The sequence below is a fragment of the Crocodylus siamensis genome, chromosome 1 (genome assembly GCF_052110815.1).
Source record: "Crocodylus siamensis isolate JL-2025a chromosome 1, ASM5211081v1, whole genome shotgun sequence".
Taxonomy (NCBI): domain Eukaryota; kingdom Metazoa; phylum Chordata; order Crocodylia; family Crocodylidae; genus Crocodylus; species Crocodylus siamensis.
This window is the reverse complement of record NC_143395.1, coordinates 419,875,097-419,897,014: the sequence shown is the minus strand read 5'-3', so window position 1 is coordinate 419,897,014 and position 21,918 is coordinate 419,875,097. Positions and strand designations below refer to the sequence as shown.

The window sequence follows — 21,918 nt, the reverse complement described above, 5'->3', positions numbered from 1 at the left end:
AGTGCGGCACCCAGAACTGGACGCAGTCCTCCAGCTGTGGCCTGACCAGTGTTGCACAGAGGGGGGGATCACCGCTTTGGCCCTGCTAGAGATGCACCTGTGGATGCACAACAAAGTGCGGTTAGCCCTGCCAACCATGACCTCACATTGTCAGCCCGTGTTCATCTTGGAGTCAGTAATGACTCCAAGATCCCTTTCCACCTCCGTGCTCTTAAGAAGGGAGTTTCCCATCTTATAAGTGTGCTGCTGGTTTCTACTGCCCAAGTGCAGCACCCTGCACTTGTCAGTATTGAAAAGCATCCTGTTTATGTCAGTCCACTCCTGTAACCTATCCAGATCTTGCTGCAGTCTTTCCCTCCCTACTAGCGTGCTCACCTCACCCCACATTTTGGTATCATCAGCGAATTTAAACAGGTTGCATTTCACCCCATCATCCAAATCGCTGATGAAGAAATTGAACAGCGCGGGCCCAAGGACCGAGCCCTGGGGGACTCCGCTGCCCACTTCTCCCCACGTCGAATATGACCCATTCACCACCACCCTCTGAGTACAACCCTTGAGCCAATCTGCAATCCATCTGACTGTGTAGGCATCAATGCCACAGTCGCCTAGCTTTTTAATGAGGATGGGGTGGGAGACAGTGTCAAAGGCCTTGCTGAAGTCTAGAAAGACTACGTCGATGGCAACACCTTTATCCATTGCCTTTGTGACCTGATCATAAAAGGCAATCAGGTTGGTCTGACATGACCTGCCCCTAATGAAACTGTGCTGGTTGCCCTTGAGCATCATCCCTGAAGCCGGCCCATCACAGATGTGCTCCTTGAGGATCTTCTCGAAGAGTTTCCCAAGGATAGAGGTAAGACTGACGGGCCTATTGTTGCCTATATGCCTTTTGAAAGCTTCTTCATACCAATCAAAAATGCGTCCCACTGAGTCTGTGGTATATTACTACCTCTTAACTCAAGGTCTCTGTGGAGATAAACAATTTTACTTCAATCAAGTGTTCCCTCCAGGGGAAACTGCCGGCTAAAATCATCTCTGGTATACCAATTCCATGCGTCTAGAAACTTACAACTGTTATGGCCATCGTGTGTGTACATGTACAAAGCTGGAGTCCCTTTTGGCGGAGCCGGTATGTCTTTAGACTCTCTGCTCCCCATATCTTTAAACTCAATTCACACAGGTCTTTCATACAGGAATGGTTTATTCAGGGTGTCCGGTCAGGTTGTGAGATTTGCTAGTGGCATAGAGATGCTGTTGCTAATATCCAAAGACAAGACTCCACGGCAGTAACGGCACACAACGCAGTTACTCACGGTTAGACACGGCCCATTATGAGGGTGGGGAAAGGGTAAACCTGTCCACTGGGTCACGAGGTTCCAGCTGGGCCCCCTCGCGTTCAAAACTGCCCTTCCAGACAGCCTTGGGGTGGCTGAACCCAGCCTCAGTCTCAGACCTGGTCAGTGGCTCGTATCTCAGTTCATACTCTCAATTCACACAAGGGAATTTCTGCATTGAGGCACGAGGTTCAAGAGCATTTCTTTAGTCTCAGCCTTGGTCAACGCTTATCGCGGAAAACCATTCACACTCAGTTTCCACCTTGCAGCCTTGCTTTCGAAGAGCACACAGAACAAATCTGGTGTCCTCGGGGCGGCTGCACAAGGTTTCTACTTCTGGCCTCAGAGAGACCTCACAGTTCTTTACAGAACTGAACTCAATTCATACAGGGAAATACTTTCACTGACAACAGCAACACAGAGTCTTAACTCTTAACCTTGGCTCTTAACCTCGACTCTTAACCTTTCTACTCACAGTTCCTACTTACACAGCGGGTCTGACAGTTCTGGCAGCAAAAGTTTGGCTAGGGTGAGTCTCAAGCAGTGAATCAGGAAGACACAGAGACAGCCCCTCAGTGAAAAGCCCCAATAGAGATTTCAAAAGGTCTCTTACCTTGGTTTGGCGCCAGGGCTTCAGTGAAGAGATGTCTGCGTCCCAACTGATCACTCCGGGCGTCTCTATCTGAGTCACGGCACCAAATTGTGGGAAAAAAAATCAAACTTTGCGTTGTGGTTGAACAGAGGACCAGCTTTTCTTTATTGAGGGCCATACTGTGATCGCAGGAAAGATTTCCTACAGCGAGGGGAATCACCCACTTGTCTGTTCAAAGGAATCCTCTGTTGAGGAGTTCGTGACCCCTTGCGGAGCTATTCCCAAAGACACAGAGTCGCTGTCTGTCTCAAAATTTATTCAGCATGCTGGGCACCCTGCGCGAACTCAGAGGCCCCGAATAACACTGTTAGAGGCATTTTATAGTTTACAGACAAGATGCACGCGCAGGTGGGAATTTTCCACTGTGAAGGAAAACAAGATATCAGGTCTGTTTGAGAGACCCTTAATTGGTTTGTTGGTGTCACTGGGCATAACCCTGGGTAACTCAGAGGGATGGAAGACCACGAGTGTCGAGGAAGTCCTTCTGCTCCAGGCTCAGACAAGCCAACCGCCCCCCGCCCCCTTGCCCAACCTTTGTAACCCTTTCTATGGTGCCTGTAATCTCCTGTCCTTCTGGAAAGCAGGCAAGCTAAAACTGTTATCTGTGGAATGCAAGGGCACCGCTCGGAGAGAGAAGGGAGGAGGGAAAGGGGAGGAAGAGGGGGGCCAGCTGGTGGAAAATCACTGGGAAACTGACCGAGGTATAAAAATCCCACTGTTGCAGGGTTAAGTGCGCAGGATTTGAGACCATACAGTCTCCCTGTGCCTTTTACTTGAGCTCAAATAAACTCTGTCTGCTTCTCCCCCCCGTGTGTTTATTTGGCGCGACGCACACCGAGCAACGAACCCAATTGTTGCCTCCCTTGGGCACCTTGTGCCGGCAACACTTTTGGTGCCCAACGTGGGGCTTGACGCTCACATTTTGCCTTGCCCGGATCCCTCCTGGGGTCGACGACTTGCGGCAAGAACCGACGCCCAGTGCGCACCGGTGGTTTCATCGGGGGCCTTGGCAGAGACGTGGTTTGATCGACCCCAGAGGGCACAACGTGCAACACGGTCTAATAGTGGAGAAGCGATTGTGGGCGACGGTGTGGAACCCCCTCGGACAAGGTAGGAGAAGCTCAGCAGTCTGAGCATTCATAGATTCATAGATGCTAGGGTCGGAAGGGACCTCAATAGATCATCGAGTCCGACCCCCTGCATAAGCAGGAAAGAGTGCTGGGCCTACATTACCCCAGCTAGATACACATCTAACCTTCGCTTGAAGACCCCCAGGCTAGGGGAGAGCACCACCTCCCTTGGGAGCCCGTTCCAGACCTTGGCCACTCGAACTGTAAAGAAGTTCCTCCTAATATCCAATCTAAATCTGCTGTCTTCTAGCTTGTGGCCATTATTTCTTGTAACCCCCGGGGGGGCCTTGGTGAATAAATACTCACCAATTCCCTTCTGTGCCCCCCTGATGAACTTATAGGCAGCCACCAGGTCGCCTCTCAACCTTCTCTTGCGGAGAAAAGGTCCAGTTTCTCTAGTCTCTCCTCGTAGGGCTTGGGCTGCAGGCCCTTAACCCTACGAGTGGCCCTTCTCTGGACCCTCTCCAGGTTATCCGCATCCTTCGTAAAGTGCAGCGCCCAGAATTGCACGCAGTACTCCAGCTGCGGTCTGACCAGCGCCCGATAGAGGGGAAGCATCACCTCCTTGGACCTATTTGTCATGCATCTGCTGATGCATGATAAAGTGCCATTGGCTTTTCGGATGGTTTCGTCACACTGCTGACTCATGTTCATCTTGGAGTCCACTAGGACTCCAAGATCCCTTTCCACGTTACCTGTTAAGACCTGGGGACCAGTGTCTCCCTGGAGTAAGGGCAGGGACAGAGTACGGTTGGCAGGGCACGGTGTACACCCTTAGAATGCATTCTGACTAATTGGAAACTGTTTAAGTCAGATCTAATGACTAAAAATAATCTTACAAGGTTCTGTACAGTGGAATGGCCTCAATATCAACTGGAGGATCAGGAAAGGTGGCCTCCGGAAGGGTCAGTTAACTACAATACAATCCTCCAAGTACTCCTGTTTTGTCAGCGGACGGGTAAGTGGAATGAACATTTGTATGTGCAATTGTTTATGGCTTTACGAAATAAGACAGATATTTTGCAGAAGTGTAATTTGACTCCGACAGGATCGGTAGTTGTCAGTGTTGAGTCTCAGCATTCCCCCCCAGCCACTGTAATGCCAGAGTTGGCATCCCCTTCGGCTTTAACACCTCCACCATATAAAGGTCAGATGCCCCCGGTTCCAGAGATCCCTCCCTCAGTGGGATTTTATCCTTTACTTACTGAAACTGTAATAGCCCGGCCTGGGGCAGATGGGCGTGCAGCCCAGACCATGCAAGTATACACCCATGTACCTTTTAACCCGGTGGACCTAGCGGCTTTTAAGGCACAGGCTGGAGAATTTTTAACTAGCCCGAGTAAGTTTATCTCTGTCTTTGAGGGATGTTTAGCTAGTCACAAGCCTGACTGGGATGACTGTAATATCCTTATGCGAACTTATTATCTGAAGTAGAGCGGAATCAAGTTATTTCCAAAGCAAGGGAGGAAGCACAGCGGAGGCATGAAAGGGATCCCGTCAATGTTCCTGCTCCGGCAGATGTGGTTCCCCTAGCAGGCCCTAGATGGGACCCTAACAACGCTGTGGATCATACCCATCTTACCTCTTACAAAAAGAAGGAAGACTTAATGGGTATGTCTGTAGCACAAATCCTGGAGACTGCAAACAGGGCGTATACCCTCAGAAAGGAAGAAGAGGACAAGAGACAAGTTCGAATGCTAGTAGCAGCAGCACAGGCCAGAGTCAGAGAAAGGCCACAAGAAGGTGGGAGAGGCAGAGGTATAAGGGGTCGTGGGCGCGGGCGCCCTGGCCCACAAGAAAGACGCCTGGGACAGAACCAGTGTGCCTTATGCCGGCGAGAGGGACACTGGGAGAATGAATGCCCAGAGAAAGGGAGAGACTGCACTCCTGTAATGGCAGCGGAAGGACGGGAGTAGGGGTGTCAGGGGAAACGGACCACCCCACGCCCCGAACCCCGAGTAAAAATGCGGGTGGGGAATTCAGAAATTGATTTTTTAGTAGACTCCGGGGCAGCACGGACCGCTGCAAATCAACCTCTTCAACTTCCCGTAGTGGAGTCTGTCACTGTGGTGAGTGCCACGGACTCAGTGCCCAGGGTATGCTCCTGCAGAATGTGCTCTGGGAGACCGGGCTTCTCTCACAAATTGGTCTGCCTTCCAGATTGCCCAACACCCTGCTAGGACGAGACCTGCTTTGTCGATTAGGTGCATCACTGCATTTTACCCAGGATGAAATAACCCTCGCATTGCCCCCTGAAAATGCATGGATGATGACCCTTGCGGTTGAACCCTCGGCTATGAACGCTCCCCCGGAGTGGGACCAGTGGGAAGACCAGGTATACCCTTTGGTGTGGGCAAGGGGGGTCCCTGGAAAGGCTACACATCAAACCCCCATTAACTGCCAGGAAAAGGTCCGGTACGAATCCAGCAGTACCCAATCAAAAAGGAAGCCAGAGAGGGACTGCAGGAGACTATAGACCGTTTCCTAAAGTACAGCATACTGTGAGAGTGTCAGTCAACACTCCTCTCTTGCCTGTACTAAAGCCTGATGGCACACATTGACTGGTGCAGGACCTAAGGGCGGTTAACGAACGGGTTAAAACTTTTCATCCCCTCGTCCCATACCCGTATACCTTGCTGGCCTCCGTAGGGGGGCAGTATACTCATTTCTCAGTTCTTGATTTGAAAGACGCTTTCTTTACGATTCCAGTTGACCCCCCTCTCAGGAGATATTCTCTTCTGAATGGGAGGGCAGAAAAAGGGTTAAGAAACAACTTTGTTGGACAGTATTAGCCCAGGGATTTAAGAACTCTCCCACCCTTTTCGGCCAGTCCTTAGCTAAAGACTTGGAGGAGTGGAATAATGAGCGTGAAGTCCTCTTGTTACAATATGTGGATGATTTATTAATTGCTGCTGTAGATTTAATCTCTTGCCTTAATGCCACTGTAAGCCTCCTGAACTTTATTGGACTTCGAGGATATCGGGTGGCTCGAAATAAAGCTCAAATTGCTCTCCCCGAAGTACGATACCTGGGATTTCACATAAGGCAGGGGGAGCGGCAGCTTTCAAGTGAGCGAAAGGAGGCTATATGCCAGGTTCCCACCCCAAGCAACCATAAGCGGCTCAAGGTGTTTCTCGGCATGGCAGGTTTTTGCAGAATATGGATCCCTGAATTTGAACTATGGGCAAAACCACTATATGACTGTGTAAAAGGGGCAGACCATGATCCCTTTTATTGGACTTCAGAAGCCAATAAGGCATTTAAAATACTAAAAAGGAAACTAATGGAAGCCCCCGCCCTGGGTTTACCGGACCTTTCTAAACCTTCCTAAACCTTTCCAATTGTATGGGCATGAACGAAAAGCGATGGCTCTGGGAGTGCTTACTCAATTGTTGGGGGTGTGGAAACGTCCCGTTGCTTATTTCTCCAAACAGCTTGATCCAGTTGCCAAGGGATGGCCAGCGTGTTTACGAGCAGTTGCGGCAACTGCCCCAGTACTTGAGGAAGCTGAAATGTTAACGCTGGGAGGAGTCGTGCAGGTGTATACCCCTCATATGGTCCAGGCTCTGCTAGACGCGAAGGGGGGTCTCTGGCTCACCCAGGCTCGGGGGGCTCGGTACCAAGCTAAGCTGTTGGAGAGCCCTGAAGTGACTCTGCAGCCCTGCCGCTCCCTCAACCCGGCTACTCTCTTACCTGAAACGGAAGAACAAGAGCATGATTGTCTAGACATCATAGATGCACAGTACTCCAGCCGTGCAGACCTACAGGATCAGCCACTTCTGAATGCTGATTGTGAGCGGTACACTGATGGCAGTAGCACTGTTGTAGAAGGGCAAAGGAGGGCAGGTTATGCTGTTGGGACCCTCTATGATGTTGTTGAGGCCAAGGGCTTGCCCGCCGGAGCATCTGCTCAACTTGCTGAACTGGTGGCCCTGACCCGGGCGCTGGACTGTCAAAAGGGAAATGGGTCAACATCTATACCGACTCTAGGTATGCTTTTGTACATGCCCATGCTGGCCTATAGGGGGACTGCTGAGAGCCCAAGGCTCCCCAGTGAAGTATGGACCCAAAATTCTCCGACTCCTGGAAGCTGTTCAACTTCGGCAGTGGCAGTAATGCACTGTAAGGCGCATCAGAAAGAGGATCAAGACGTAGCTGGGGTAATGCCCGGGTGGACAGAGAAGCTAAAAATGCTGCCACCCTGAGGACCCCTGCTGACACCCACATGCATGCCCTCATCCCATTAGTGGGGGAGCTCCCAGATCCCCAGTACTCGTACAAATCAGACCCTCAAGCATCATCTATCAAAGATCTGCCAGGAGGCCTCTCTGCAATGGCCCAATGCTTTGCCCCTTGCTTTGCTTTGCATCCGTGCCCTCCCCAAGGGACGATTAGGGCTTAGCCCCTTTGAGATTATGTTTGGAAGGGCATGGCCTATGAACAGGACGCCGGTGCCAGCAGGGGAGTGGGAAATAGGAAGTAATATTTTGTCACAGTATATGTGCTCTCTGTCTGCTGTTCTTTCTTCTCTCCATAAGTACACTAAAGACTTGCAGCCTCTTCCGCTGGATGCTCCAGTCCACGCGTTACAGCCGGGGGATTTTGTGCTCATTCATAGCTGGAAGGATAAGCCCCTCCAAGAGAAGTGGAAAGGACCTCACACCGTCCTACTAGTTTCCCACACAGCGGCTAAGGTCGACGGACACAAGAACTGGATTCATCACAAGACCGATTTGGCATGATCCTTCTCCCGGCATATGGAGTAGGCTGGTTAGCCAAGCTGTATCGTCATCTTTCTGCATTTCTTACAAAATTTGCCAATGACACTTTAGCTATTGAAAAGAGCCTTAATTCTGAAATTTACCAACTTCGGTTGATATCCCTTCAGAATAGACAAGCGCTAGACTATGTCTTAGCTTCTCAAGGAGGGGTGGAGCAGTGGAAAAGTCAGGAATGGGAACCCACTGTTTTCGATTCTCTCTCGAGCTGGTTGCCCAACCTCGGAGGCCTAGCAACGGGCATGCTTCACCTCCTGATCACCGGTGTTGTGTTGTGTTTAATTACCCTCCTCTTATTTGCACGCTGTAATGCCCTCCTGCGCAAAGTCTGTGCATCCCCCTCCCTGAGCGCTTCACTATACCCCTGCATTGAAGATCCCAATCCTCAAACACTCAATCACTTTTTATCTTCAGAATATGAGAAAACTCAGCCAAAACTTTGTTGAGTATTCTCAAAGGCTGTTGGTGTCACTGGGCATAACCCTGGGTAACTCAGAGGGATGGAAGACCACGAGTGTCGAGGAAGTCCTTCTGCTCCAGGCTCAGACAAGCCAAACCGCCCCATTGCCCAATCTTAGTAACCCTTTCTATGGTGCCTGTAATCTCCTGTCCTTCTGGAAAGCAGGCAAGCTAAAACTGTTATCTGTGGAATACAAGGGCACCGCTCGCAGAGAGAAGGGAGGAGGGAAAGGGGAGGAAGAGGGGGGCCAGCTGGTGGAAAATCACTGGGAAACTGACCGAGGTATAAAAATCCCACTGTTCCAGGGTTAAGTGCGCAGGATTTGAGACCATACAGTCTCCCTGTGCCTTTTACTTGAGCTCAAATAAACTCTGTCTGCTTCTCCCTGCCGTGTGTTTATTTGGCGAGATGCACACCGGGCAACGAACCCAATTGTTGCCTCCCTCGGGCACCTTGTGCCGGCAACAGGTTCAAACTGGTTTTTGGCTACGTGCTTGTTTCAAACCTAACTAATCCTTGATTGCTTCAGACTTTAAGACGACTAAGGTTTAGTCATTCCAGAGCCTTATCAGGCTGTGTTTGTGAAATGCAGCGTCTTGCTTTGTAGTTGATTTCTACAGTATTATCTATGATCTTGAGAAAATTTCTACACCTCCCCCCTCCCTCAGTTTCTAAGCATTTTGATACTTAAGACAGATAAAGAGAAAAAAAAGTATGGCTTTGAAGAAACTAAAGCAAGTTTACTTAATTGGACATCTGTGCACAAAGTAATGATGCAGGATTTTTTTTCTCTCAAAACATATAACTGAAATAAGCAGTATTAGCACTTTTGGTCGCTGTCTGTTTTTTTTTCAGTCAGAGAAGCCAAAAGCCTGATTAAATTCACTTTAACAGCTCCAAATCTGCCATACACAATTTCCATGGACTGCCTGCATTAAAAAAAACAAAGCTTGGGGGGCATTTATATAGCTCCAGTTTCAAATTAAAGCGAAACACAATTAAATTTCTATAACTAGTCGAAGAGTCACTGCTCCTGGGCTGGGTGGGCAATTTTTTGCCACTTACTTTGAATTGATAGGAATGGCTACATACAAACGAGCACCTCAACCTGGCTGTGTGCTGGGTTGGTTTGGGCCTCTTGCAGACGAAGTAAGCTTTCATTGCCTTTACAGTTGACTTTTCTGGGGAAGAGAACAAAAGCAAGGGACAGCCAATAAGACTGCACCCTTCCAACTGTCTCCTTACCGAGCATGTGCATCCTTGGCAGCAATGCATCAGATCAGAGGGGGGAAATGGTACTGACATGAGCAGCAAACCACACTGGCTGCATTTTCCCAAACACCCAGTATCAATGCTTGTTAGTGACATGGTGGGCCACTGGCTAAATATAGCTCTCTTGCACTGATATGCCTGTCCCAGCAAAAGCTCACTGCACTCTAATGCCTCAGGAAACTGCAAGCTTACAGATCCACTTTCACTACAGACTGCAGATTACCAAAGGATAGAAAAACAAGTTTTCTTATGCCTTGAAACAAAGGCAATCCGGCTGCTGAAAGCAGACATCCTTTTGTTCCAGCCTCCTGCACATACAGATATGATCTTCTCTAGAAAAGCGCAGAGAAGCAGAACTGGACACTGAGGACTAGATTTCAAGACTGGACACTGCAAACCCTGGTTTTGGAAAGTCCTTAACATTTTGTATTCAAGTCAGTCAAGCCCTATCTTATGACAAGGTCACTTTGTAGAAATACTGAAAGAAGCATCTGACTGCCTAACTACCACAAACATTTCTTTGCAAGAGAGCTGCTCTGCATTAGTGTCCAAACTATTTGTGTGACTTTTTTTTCATGGAGAAGCTATATCCAAGTTTCTGTTCACATTGTAGTCATGTGTAGATACTTTGTTTAAAGTTATGTCCAGGGACAAGACTTTGAACTTCCGTGAAAAAAATTACAAAATATTCTTTTTACTCAAATAAGGTAGCTGTGTGACAGTTCAGTGTTTTATTACTGCTTTCTTAGGCTGTTGCCAGGAACTAGCTGCACCTTCATTTTCTCTCCAAGATGTATATGATGATCCATGAACACCTGCATTCCATTCTGAAGCTTTCTGGACATTCATTTATACCCAACACTTGGGGAAAAAAACCCATACACCTTTTTAATACAAAAAAAAAATTCATTAAAATATTAATATACAAGTCTGCATACAGAACAAGGTGTTGAAGATAGAGGCAAAATAATGCACAACCTGTTTTTCAGATGCTTAACCCAGCCTAAGTGACCAGTGTCATACCACACATTTAAGGAAAAACAAACAAAAAAAAGCAAGACTTTTCTTCAACAGGTAAAAAAATTACCACATCCTAGGAGCCCAGGATCTAGATGGAAAGTTAATTTTTGGTTTTAAGTCCTTTTCAACAAAAGCCCAAGTTTTGGAATAAAAGTACATGGGGTGGGGGGGAGTGGAGACAGCGTACCAAGATCTTCCAAACATATAGCCATCAGGCAGTCAGCTGTATTGGCCAATTTATATAAGTTTAGTTCAAAATGTTCTGCATTTTTCCAAGCCATTTGTTATAGCGACAACATTGCCTCAAGGACAGCCAACTGTAAATTGGATGCTTATCTTGCTGGGATCCTATGACCCCAGCTGACTTCCTGCCCTTTGGGCAGGGGGCTGGACGCGATGATCTCCCGAGGTCCCTTTCAGCCCTAATGTCTATGAAATCATGAAATCTATGAAACTGACCTCTGGCTTGATGGAAATTCACCAAAAACGAAGTTTCTATCCTTTTTTTGCCTGAGACAGCGGTGCTGGTTTCCCATTCAGAGCCATCTGCTGGGGCACTGGCTGCCCCTGGGGTGGCACTGGAGCAGTTTTTAACTTCTTTGTGTCCACTTTTGACGAATGCTTTTCCTCCTCGTCCAAATCTTGCAGGCCATATTTAGAGAAATGAGCCACCTACACAAAGATCAAAAGCAAGACTGTTACTAACAACCACAGATTTAGGGGAAGAATTTTCAAAGGGATGAAGAGAGCTGGTGACACAAGCTGCCCTTGACTTGATATGGGAACTGGATGCCAAGCACTGGTTCATTTAAAAGCCTAAGTCCAAATCCTCTAAATCTAACTAATTGACAAGTGCATACCCAAGTTACCGTATGCCAAATTCAGATCAATCCTTGTATGGATTACATGCATAACCATACACATTAAAAAACCCAAAGCACAAGTTTTAAGGACCAAATAAATGCTTTTGACCAGATTTGAAAAGTCTGTACGCTATTATGATCTTTGTTGTCAATTAATGTAGTGCTACAATTCCTAAATGACACCAGTTACTCCAAAGGGAAGAAACAGCGCTCTGATTCTGGCATAAATCACTGGTTTATTACGGGATTCTAATTTCAGTTGCATCCAGATGCTTATGAACCATCAGGTATAAGTAAGCATTACCTTAAACACCCAAGAACCAGTCTCTGGACGGTACTCCTTGAACTGAGCTCCCTGTTTCCGAGATACGGCCTCCAGTCTGCCTTCATAATTCATATCGGTTAGCCGTTCAGGGCTCTTTATCAAGCAACGAGATGTCTTATCTGTCGGCCAAGCTCCATCTAACGTAACCTCTGCTCGCCTGTTAAAAATCGTGTAGTCAGAGAAGGGCATGAGACCACCAGACTTCGAAAAAAGCCATAGATGAAGTTAAGAACTGTTAGAATATGATTAAACACTAAAGAAAATCATGTACTGAGTTTTAGTTACTAAATTCTGCAAGTGCCAAATAGTCAAGCAAACGTAGAAAACTGAAGGCGTACTGAAAGATACATGGACTGTTTGGTGGAACAGCAGAAGAGAAGGTAAGTTTTGTAAACAGGTATACAAAAAGCCACCTGCTAGCCCCGACCCACTTCCACACACGTAAAGTTTAAAATGACCTATTTAAACCTTCGCCAACAGGTGGTTTCCTTTCATCATCAGGGTAGACAATAACTTCTTTCCTACAGATGTGCACAATCTCATCCAGATTTAAATTAGTTAGGTTCACTTCTTCAAAGTAAATTGATCCATAACCTGAAAAGCAGACCCAGTAATAGATAAACCCAACCTGTACTTTCCAATGGTGTCATTAAAAAACAAAAAGATATAGAAGCACAGTGGGGAAGTTTCCAAAGTAAATGTCCACTGTTTACTCAAGTTGTTATTCAAACTTATTGATCTACCCTCCACAGCTCAACTGCTTGCTAGGAGGATTAGCATCCACCTTGTTTTGCCTGAAGGGAACAGTGTGAAAAAAACCAAAAAACCCCTCACAGCGTGATGAATGCTCCTCTTAAATCAGTTGGGGCTTCTATGCCTTTTTCTGGACTGTTTAGGTCTGTCACACTTTCCAAGTAGTCATCACTGGGATTATTAAGGGCTGAAAATATGAGTTTCTCCCCTCCCTGAATTAGAATGCCATGCAATATTTTAGGTGCAATGACAACAGCAAAATAAATCTCAGGCAGTTACATTCCCAATGTAGATTTACATTCAGCAACTTCAGCTATAAGTGTTTCACAACAGTACAGCTTGGATTCTCATGCTTCTTATATGGTTGCATCCAAGCTTCAAGTAGTTTCCTAACATTTTGAAGGGGACCTGGTTGTAAAGTGGGGGGAAAGTCTGGTTTCAGTAACATTTTACTATTAAGTTTTCACAAATCTAGTTGGGAATGCAAAAGGGAAACTAGTAAAGAAAAGCACTCAAGCTTGGACAAAAAAAGCTGAATTACTTTCAAATGTGGTTCTTAAACAGTACTACATTTGAGCTGGGAACAGCACAAATGACTGCTGTGTCTCTAAACTGCATTCATGTGCATAAATAACAAGTCCAAATTTTAAATCTAAACAACTAAACGTCATAAAAGCTGGTGTGTAGGGGTGGGGAGGGATTTGTTATGTAGGTCTAGGATACATTTATACTGAAGATAAAAACAGCCTGGGTCCAGCAGCAGGACACCATGTTATTAGAAACAGCGTCTCCACGCACCTTTATGACCTATGGTGAAATCTGTCCAGATACACTCTCCTCTGTCATTGGTAAGCTTGGCCAGCTCCTCCATAGATGGGATGGTATAGTAGCCAACTTTTGTGAGAACAATTCCTGCAACAGAAAATACAAGAATTATGGTTGAGGGCAAGCACCACCTCAGCATCTAATTCTCAGATTTTGTTTCCGTGACAAGATGGTTAAGACAATTTCAGGCCCTGAGTAGAAGCTCAGAATCAGCTCAGAGAAAGCAGACAAGGAAATAAAGTAAATCAAATATTGCCATGCTTAGTTCCTACAAAGATCCAGAGTTCTTGGTAGTGAGCATCAAGTTTCCCCTGGAGCAAGCATCTTAAAACTAGAACACATTTTAGGTGAAAAGTCAGAAGTTTGGGTTCTGAATAGTGCCATTTGGTGGAAGGAAAACAGACCATTCAGAGCTCTGGGGCAATCTGAAATAAGCCCAAAACAAGAGGATCAGGAGCAGAAGGAGTTCCGGGAAAAAAAAAAAAATCAAGACCAAAAGAGTTGGAGCTACCCCACAGAGCAGTGCTAATCTGACCTGCTGGGTGCAGATGATGCACGTTCTCAGTCTCACCTTCACGGTCATCCTGCAAGGACTCTTCATGATATGAGGCATCTTCACTGCTGCCTTCCAGTCCATTTCGCAAGGCAACCCGCATATTCAGAGCCACAACGGTGTCATCCACACTGTTGTGGTGATGGTGCACAGCGTTCTCTGGGGTCTGTGGGATGGGTTTGGCAATGGGGTTTGTGTAAAACCTAGTCACTTTGTGATGGTCGTCGTCTTCCTCTGGCTCACCATCCTGTCTGTGGTTCTCATCAATAGAGCGGGACAGAAAGTTGAACCTAGAAGACGAAAAGTCTAACATCACTCACTGTCAAACACCCTGCATCTCCGTGTCATAACACAAGCGTCTCCTTCCGTAACAGCACATAGACTTCCATCACAAAGATGCAGGCATACAACTGTACGCACCAGCACCCAACATATACTTAACACCTGCTTCCGAAAACAGCAACAAAAAATCGTAGCAGATCAGGTCTCACAGCCCACAAAAATCGAACTAAATTTGGGAACAGTGTGGGATGCTTAATCCACAATTAGTAGCCTCAGCTTAGGTTGTCAAGATTCAGTGAGTGAAGCCACTTAATTCTTCTTAGAGTGAAGACTAAAGCTGGTCAGCAATATTTTTTCCCCTTTGATAAAAACCCTTGCAGCCTGAAAATGCCAATTCACCAGCATATAGTTCTTTGCAGGAAGAGGTAAGTTTTGATCGCTTTTCATTTTAAAAAGGTTAGAAAAAGTACGTAAGTACTTTGTTTGACACCCATTTTTCCCCTCAATTTTTCTGGTTCAAAGAGATTAGGCTTTGAAGAAGTTCAAGATAACATAAAACTTAAACAAGAAAATTCTAGCTCAAAACTGATCTACACTGAAGTTGGAGGTTTTATTAGTTCTTTGTTTGGGGGATTTTTTTCCCCTTGGATCAGTGGTCAGATTTAAAGAGACTTGCCCAACTTCAAAGGCAAATTGTAATCTCAGAAGAATAGCGCTCTGCACAACTCTAATGGAATCACTGGTGAGAAAGCTTGCAACACAGACTGTGCTATTGTTAAAGGACTTCAGCCTCTAGACAACTAACACAAGCCTGTTTCTACAGTTTAGAGCAGGGATAGGCAACCCTTGGCATCGGTGCCAGTGTGGCGCACAAAGGCATTTTGCTTGGCACGCGTGCCTAGGGGAGGCCAGTGGGTATGAGGCCAGGTCTACGCCCCCACAACAAAGATCAGACCCCTTGCAGCTCCCATGGCACCCGCCCCTAGCACACCACCACCTTGCAAGTGGAGGTTGCAGGTGTTTTTGGCACGCTGACCAAAAAGGTTGCCTACTCCTGGTTTGGAGTTTTAGTAGCTGAAATAAAACCACACGTAGAAATCCATTTTAAAGCAGCACCACTCTCAGCACTATTATTCCTACGTAAGAAAACAGAAAAGATTCTTCCAGCTTTTTGAAAAAAATAAGAGCAGGGAAACTTAAGCTGCCTGAAACTGCTCTTTTGGCAAAAAAGCCTTCAGTTTTCAGACCATATAATGTTGATACTTAGAACCACTTGGCACTGCCAAAATATCAAAATAACCCCAGACCATATAATGCACAAGTCCTAAACCACTGAAGACTTAATGGATCACACAGACATCTGAACTTATTTCCAAGCAACAGGTTTACGAATGTAAAAGATTTAGATCTTGGGGAGTCTGTGGACAGTACATTACCGTATTTACTCAGTTCTGAAGACAAGGCCCCTCCCTCCCCCACCCCAAATTTAACATGGAGGGGGAAGCCCCTTGTCTTGCAATGAGGTGGGTGTTAGAAATATTATTAAAAATGCATTATCAATAGTGTTGTTAGAACAGCACAGCTGCCAGCTCTCATCAATAGTGTTGTTAGAACAGCACAGCTGTCAGCTGTCTCCCTGGTGAGGGAGGGAGACTGAAGAGAAAAGCTACTGAGAGGCTCTTTGTATTAAGGTATCACTCTCTCTTTGTTTTGCAAAGTTACTATCTCTTTGTTACAGTAAAGCATACTACTCCTTTCATGCCCCCTACATTTCTCAGGGTAGATAAGAGTAAATTGCAATTCTAGTCCTTGAAGTCAAGGAAAAAATTCAAACTCTTGTAACCTCAAATATTTTCTACCCAAACGCAATGAAGCTAATACATATTAAGCCTATCCGCCCCGCATACTTAAGTAGTTAATTATAATACACATGCGACGCATGATTTGACGTATTCACATACATGTTTGTATGAATCGGAAATGAGTTGTAAAAGTTCCTCCTTCTGCACACGTGGTCAGGAGAGAGGGGATAAAAGCCAGCTGGGCAGTGTTCCCTCGGGGGCAGCAGAGTGTTTGATCTTTTGTCTTCTCTCTCTGACCCTATTTGCAAATATATACCTTTTGTGTTGCTAATAGAGTGTGTCTGTGCCTGAAGGATCATTAATATTCATGAGCCTCCCGAGAAACGAACCGCGATTTTTACATCAATAATTTGGCACCCAACGTGGGGCTCTTTGGATGACTCCGGAGTCCATCGGCGCATCGTCTCTGCCACCCCGGGGAGTGCGCACTGAGCCTTTCCTTTTTTTTTTGGCTCGCCTGAGGGGGGGCTTGAGACGTGAGTCGGGACATCCGGAACACTAAGGAAGTATCCTATGCAAATTTTGGGTTTTTTTGGAGTCTTCAGGTACACATTTTGGGATTTGGATTGAGATCTCTGGGGTATCTGAGGGACTTTATGAATTCCCTTTTGCCCAATTTGGTTCTGGACCCAAAACAAGGGGGGTAAACGATCGCTGGGGAATTTCTGGCTCAGTTGTCATCGTAAACTCTCTGTTATAGAGGTCTTTTGGTATTTGGTGTGCCTTGGGCGCACTCTTGTGGGCAAAATGGGTATGAGTCACTCTTGTGTAGAAATCCAGATACGCCCTTTTGGAATTTGTATTACGAAACTAATAAATTTGCAAAGCCGGCCGATTACGGAGTAAAAATGAAAAAAGGTGATTTAATTAAGTTTTGTCAACTCGAGTGGCCAACATTTGGGGTCCACTGGACCCTGAAAGGATCCTTTGTGCTGAAAGAAGTGATAGCTATCCATGAAATTGTTATGCAGAATGGGTATTGGAATCAGTTTCCTTATATTGATTGTTGGTTGTGGGTGGTTCAAAATCAGCCACCTTGGATTAAGAATTACTTAGTAAAGTCTCATGTGATGGTTGTTAAGACTCAAGAGGGACCGCCTGTACTCCCTGAGTCTAATGAGGCGGGGGATTCTGAATTGGCTGACTACCGGACCTGCGCTCCGGTTGCCCTGTCAGGTAGCGAAGATGAGTCAGACGCCTCCTCGGGATCCAGTCCCTCTGCACCACCGCCTCCTCCCTTAGAGAGACCACCACCGACATACCAAAGCATACCTAATGAGTTAGAGCGTGAGCCTCAGCCAAGTGCCTCATCTGAATCGGGGAATAAGGGTTATTATTTGCACAAGCCTGTAGAGTCACAGCCGGTGCTGAACTGCCCGATGCGAGAGGTTATTGGGGAAGGAGGCAATGCAACTTTTGTCTACACCCCATTTAGCACTTCAGATTTATTTAACTGGAAGAATCAGAGCCCCTCTTTTCATGAAGACCCTGAAAAGATGAGGGACCTGTTTCGATCTATTGGGCAGATTCATCGACCCACTTGGGCTGATGTCCAGATGATGCTCCAGACCCTCCTAACCCCGGAGGAGAGGAGATTAGTGTTGGGTACAGCGGAACGTATTGCGGCAGCCAGAGTTGAGTCAGAGGGTGCTGCTGGTCGTACTCTGCGTGATACCTGCCCTGTAGAAGAGCCGAGGTGGGATAATCATACTGCAGAGGGCAGAGAGCTGAGTGCACGGTATCTGGGAATTATAGTGGAAGCAATGGGAAAGGCAGTGCCTCGGGTTACCAATCTGTCTAAGTTGTATGAAGTGAGACAGGGAAGAGAGGAGGATCCCTCAGCTTTCCTCGGGAGGCTGTATGAGGCGTTTTGCAGGTTTTCAGATCTGGATCCAGAAGCCCCAGATAATCATGGCATGGTAAATCTTATGTTTATTGGTCAATCTGCTGCTAATATCCATAAGAAGTTACAGAAAACTGAGGGAGGTGCTGGGAAGCCGATTTCAGAGCTGGTGGAAATTGCATATAAGGTGTATGGGAATCGTGAGCAAGTGCAGGAGCGTAAGAAGGATAAAAAGGCTCAGCGACAGATGGCAGCACTAGCAGCTGCTATAACTAGAGTTAACCCTGGAAAGGCTGGGATACAGAAGGGGAAAGGAGAAAGAGTGGGAGCAGACGTTTGTGCTTATTGCAAAGAGAAAGGACACTGGAAGAGGGAATGCCCGAAGTTGAAGGAGAAGAGAGAGAGGGAACCGAGAGGTCACCGCATGCGGGCAGAAGACAAGGGTGAGGATTCAGAATGAAGGGGACAGGGATCTAAGACCACTACCCTTCGGGTTGGAGCCCAAGAAGATCCCATGGTAACCATTAGGGTTGGTGGCAAAAACTTTGAAGCCTTGGTGGATACTGGGGCTACATTTTCGATGATTCCAGAAAACCCCCCCCTGTGCAGGAACTAGTGAACAGCATGTACTTGTGGAAGGGATTGAGGGAACGCAATCCCGACTCCATGTTTGTAAACCACTCCTCACCAAAGTGGGGGACCATTTGCTCGAGCACTCCTTTGTATATTCTCCAAGTTGCCCGGTTGCACTCCCTGGGCGGGACTTACTCACAAAATTGCAAGCTGAGATCTTTTTCAGAGATGATCAGATGGTGGTCCAGCTACCTGTCAAGCAGAGCTCGAACTATCAGATGGCTCTCCTGGAGGACCGATGCCCTGCAGTAAGTCCAGAAGATCACATGACTGGAGTAGACCCCTCGGTATGGGCTGATGGAACCCCTGCGCGAGCTAAGTACGTCTCCCCGGTAAGGATTGTACTCAAGGATGGGGAGGGGCCCGTTCGGGTAAAGCAGTACCCACTCAGCCGAGCGGCCAGAGCTAGACTCAAGCCGTTAATAGAGAAATACAAGAGGTGCGGATGGCTAGTGGAAGGGTCCTCACCCTATAACACCCCCATTCTTGGAGTGCCGAAGGCAGATGGGGTCTCATACAGACTGGTCCAAGACCTACGGGCAGTAAACAAGAAGGTCCTTTCAGACCATCCTGTAGTCCCGAACCCTCACACGATCTTGACACAAGTATCGGGGGAAGCTGAAATATTTTCAGTGCTAGATTTGAAAGATGCTTTCTTCTCTATTCCCCTTCACCGAGAGAGCCAAAAATTGTTTGCTTTTGAATGGGAGGATCCAGACACCTTCCATAAAGCCCAACTCATGTGGACCGTTCTCCCACAAGGATTCGTAGCAGCCCCCCATATTTTCGGACTTGCCCTTCAGAAGGACTTGGAGGAGTGGAAGGGATCACACCCCACAGTGACTCTCCTCCAGTATGTGGATGACCTGCTAGTTGCAAGCCCAAACTTGCAGCTCTGCGAGGAAGCCACCAGGTCACTCCTAAACACTCTGGGGGAAAAAGGATATAAAGTCTCTAGAGAGAAAGCCCAAATATGTCAGCCTGAAGTCACATTTTTGGGATATAAGCTCTCAAAAGGAGTCAGAGCCCTGAGTGCAGATCGCATACAGGCGATTCAAGGTCTAACCCCACCTAAGTCACCCAAGGAGTTGCGGGCATTCCTAGGGCTAACTGGGTTCTGTCGACTATGGATACCAGATTATGGTGGGGAAGGCTAGACCACTGTATGAATCCCTGACTAAGGAGAGTCTCACTAAATGGAAATGGAATAAAGAAATGCAGCATGCCTTTGATCTGCTTAAGGCAGCATTAACCCAGCCCCCTGCCCTGGCCATCCCAAATAGTAAAAAGCCATATCGACTGTATGTTTATGAGAATCGAGGGGTTGCATCAGGGGTGCTGACACAGCTATCGGGCCCAACCTGGAGACCCGTGGGATATTACTCAAAGGTTCTAGATCCAGTTGCACTCGGGTGGCCAGCCTGTCTTCGGGCTGTGGCAGCCACAGCAGTGGTTGTGGAAGAAGCCCAGAAGATAGTCATGGGTGCGGATATGGAAATACTCACTCCTCATGGAGTTCCCCAGATCCTAGGGACTGAGGGAGGGAAATTTCTTAACCCCTCCAGACAATCACTGTATGAGATATTTTTGCTCTCTAATCCAGGACTTACTTTCAAACATACTACAGCCTTAAACCCTGCAACCTTGCTGCCGGAGCCAGGACAACCGACGCATGACTGCCTTGAGGTCCTGAATCAAACCACGCAGGTGCGGCCTGATCTTGCTGAGGACCCAATTGAAGACCCAGATGTTGAATACTTCGTAGACGGCTCCAGCTCTGTCATCGATGGAAAAAGACGAACAGGATGTGCAGCGGTAACCTTGGATAAGGTAGTATGGAGGGAGTCATTGCCGAGCTCATGGTCGGCAGAAGCCGCAAAACTCACTGCGCTCACCCGAGCATTACAGCTGGGGACAGACCAGCGGGTTAATATATACACTGACTCTCGCTATGCTTTTTCTACAGTCCATGCGCACGGACTATTGTGGTAAGAAAGGGGTTTCATTACGGCCTCTGGGAATAAAATTGCTAATGGCCCCCAGATTATCAAGCTACTAGAGGCACTCCACCAGCCTAAAGAGGTAGCAGTCATTCATGTGCGGGCCCATGGGAAGGCTGCTGAGGAAAAGCATAAGCTTGGAAATGCAAAGGCTGATGCGGCAGCAAAGGAAGCCGCATTTATTGGGGGAGAAGCGGAGGAGGTATCCAAGCAGACCATGTCCAATGCCATATGGCCATAGGTTCAGGATTTAGTCCCACAGTATTCCCCTGAAAAAGATAAATTTACACAGAAAGCTTGTGCAAAAAAGAACTCCCAGGGGTGGTGGATAGTACCAGGAAGGAAAGTCATGATACCCAGGCGATTGCTTCGGGAGGTGCTGCAACAGCTCCATGCAAGAACCCATATGGGAGGTTTGGCCATGGGTGATCTAGTGATCCGCCAAGCAGTAGCCCCAGGGCTATATGTAGAAGCTCAGCGCATTGCTACCAAGTGCATCACATGCCAGAAAGTAAACCCTCGAAGGAAACCCCCTGTGCCAATGGGAGGTAGACCCTGGGCAGCGTACCCGGGGCAGGCATGGCAGATTGATTTTGCCGAGCTCCCACGGTTCGGACATCACGGGTTTTTACTTGTCATGGTAGACCAGCTCTCTGGCTGGGTCGAGGCCTGGCCCACCAGGACTGCTACTGCGGCTACAGTAGTGAAGTATTTGTTACAGGAGATCATTCCCCAGTATTCCCTGCCTGAGTCCATCGAGTCGGATCAAGGACAACACTTCGTGGGAAAGGTGGTTCAAGAAGTCGCGCAAACTCTCAAGATCATTTGGAAACTACACACACCATGGAGACCACAGAGTTCAGGACAAGTGGAATGCATGAATAGGACTTTGAAGACTCTGCTCACCAAAATCTGTATTGAAACACGCCTTAAGTGGCCTCAAGCATTGCCGCTAGCTCTTACTTGCATTCGAAACACTCCCCGACGGGGCCTCAAATTGACCCCATATGAAATTATGTTTGGCAAACCGCCTCGAGTCTTACCCCCTGGGATGCGAGAAAATGTAACTTTTGAGTTAGGTAATAGTGAGCTTCATATGTATGTTATTGAAGTGTCTGGTGTAAGGACAGCTGCTCTGAGGTCGGCACTGGGCAGTGCAGGGAGGTGAAAGTGTCCTGGCACAAGCCTTTGTCTCTTCCTGGACCAGATGTCACCAGCAGAGCCGGGGCGGGGTTGGGGGGAGTGTGGGGCACCAGCAGGGGTGGGGGTCTACGGGTTGGGAGCAGTTTTTTCTGTTATGAGAGAATTTGCAGTTTTTAAACGGAGAAAA

The 21,918-nt window shown here is 47.3% G+C and overlaps 3 protein-coding genes and 1 pseudogene across 4 annotated transcripts in view; 2 read left to right on the top strand and 2 right to left on the bottom strand.

Moving 5' to 3' along the window:
• The window catches only part of LOC149875512 (uncharacterized), a 125,442-nt gene that overhangs the window by 9,639 nt on the left and 93,885 nt on the right, over nucleotides 1-21,918 (bottom strand).
• Nucleotides 1-21,918, top strand: part of LOC149875514 (zinc finger protein 202-like) — a gene marked incomplete at its 3' end in the record, with an annotated part of 130,860 nt that overhangs the window by 56,679 nt on the left and 52,263 nt on the right. The gene's annotated exons all lie outside the window — the stretch shown is intronic.
• Nucleotides 1-21,918, top strand: part of LOC149875515 (uncharacterized) — a 104,947-nt pseudogene that overhangs the window by 56,170 nt on the left and 26,859 nt on the right. The gene's annotated exons all lie outside the window — the stretch shown is intronic.
• LOC149875519 (nuclear pore complex protein Nup98-Nup96-like) overlaps nucleotides 10,812-21,918 on the bottom strand; it is a 14,954-nt gene continuing 3,847 nt past the window's right edge. The window contains exons 2-6 of the mRNA XM_090031414.1: nucleotides 13,987-14,258; nucleotides 13,389-13,502; nucleotides 12,296-12,431; nucleotides 11,817-11,994; nucleotides 10,812-11,321 (exon numbers count right to left, since the gene is read on the bottom strand). Of these exons, the coding sequence (XP_089887540.1) occupies nucleotides 11,145-11,321; nucleotides 11,817-11,994; nucleotides 12,296-12,431; nucleotides 13,389-13,502; nucleotides 13,987-14,258 (877 nt within the window). The 3' untranslated portion in view covers nucleotides 10,812-11,144. The remainder of the gene's footprint in view (nucleotides 11,322-11,816; nucleotides 11,995-12,295; nucleotides 12,432-13,388; nucleotides 13,503-13,986; nucleotides 14,259-21,918) is intronic.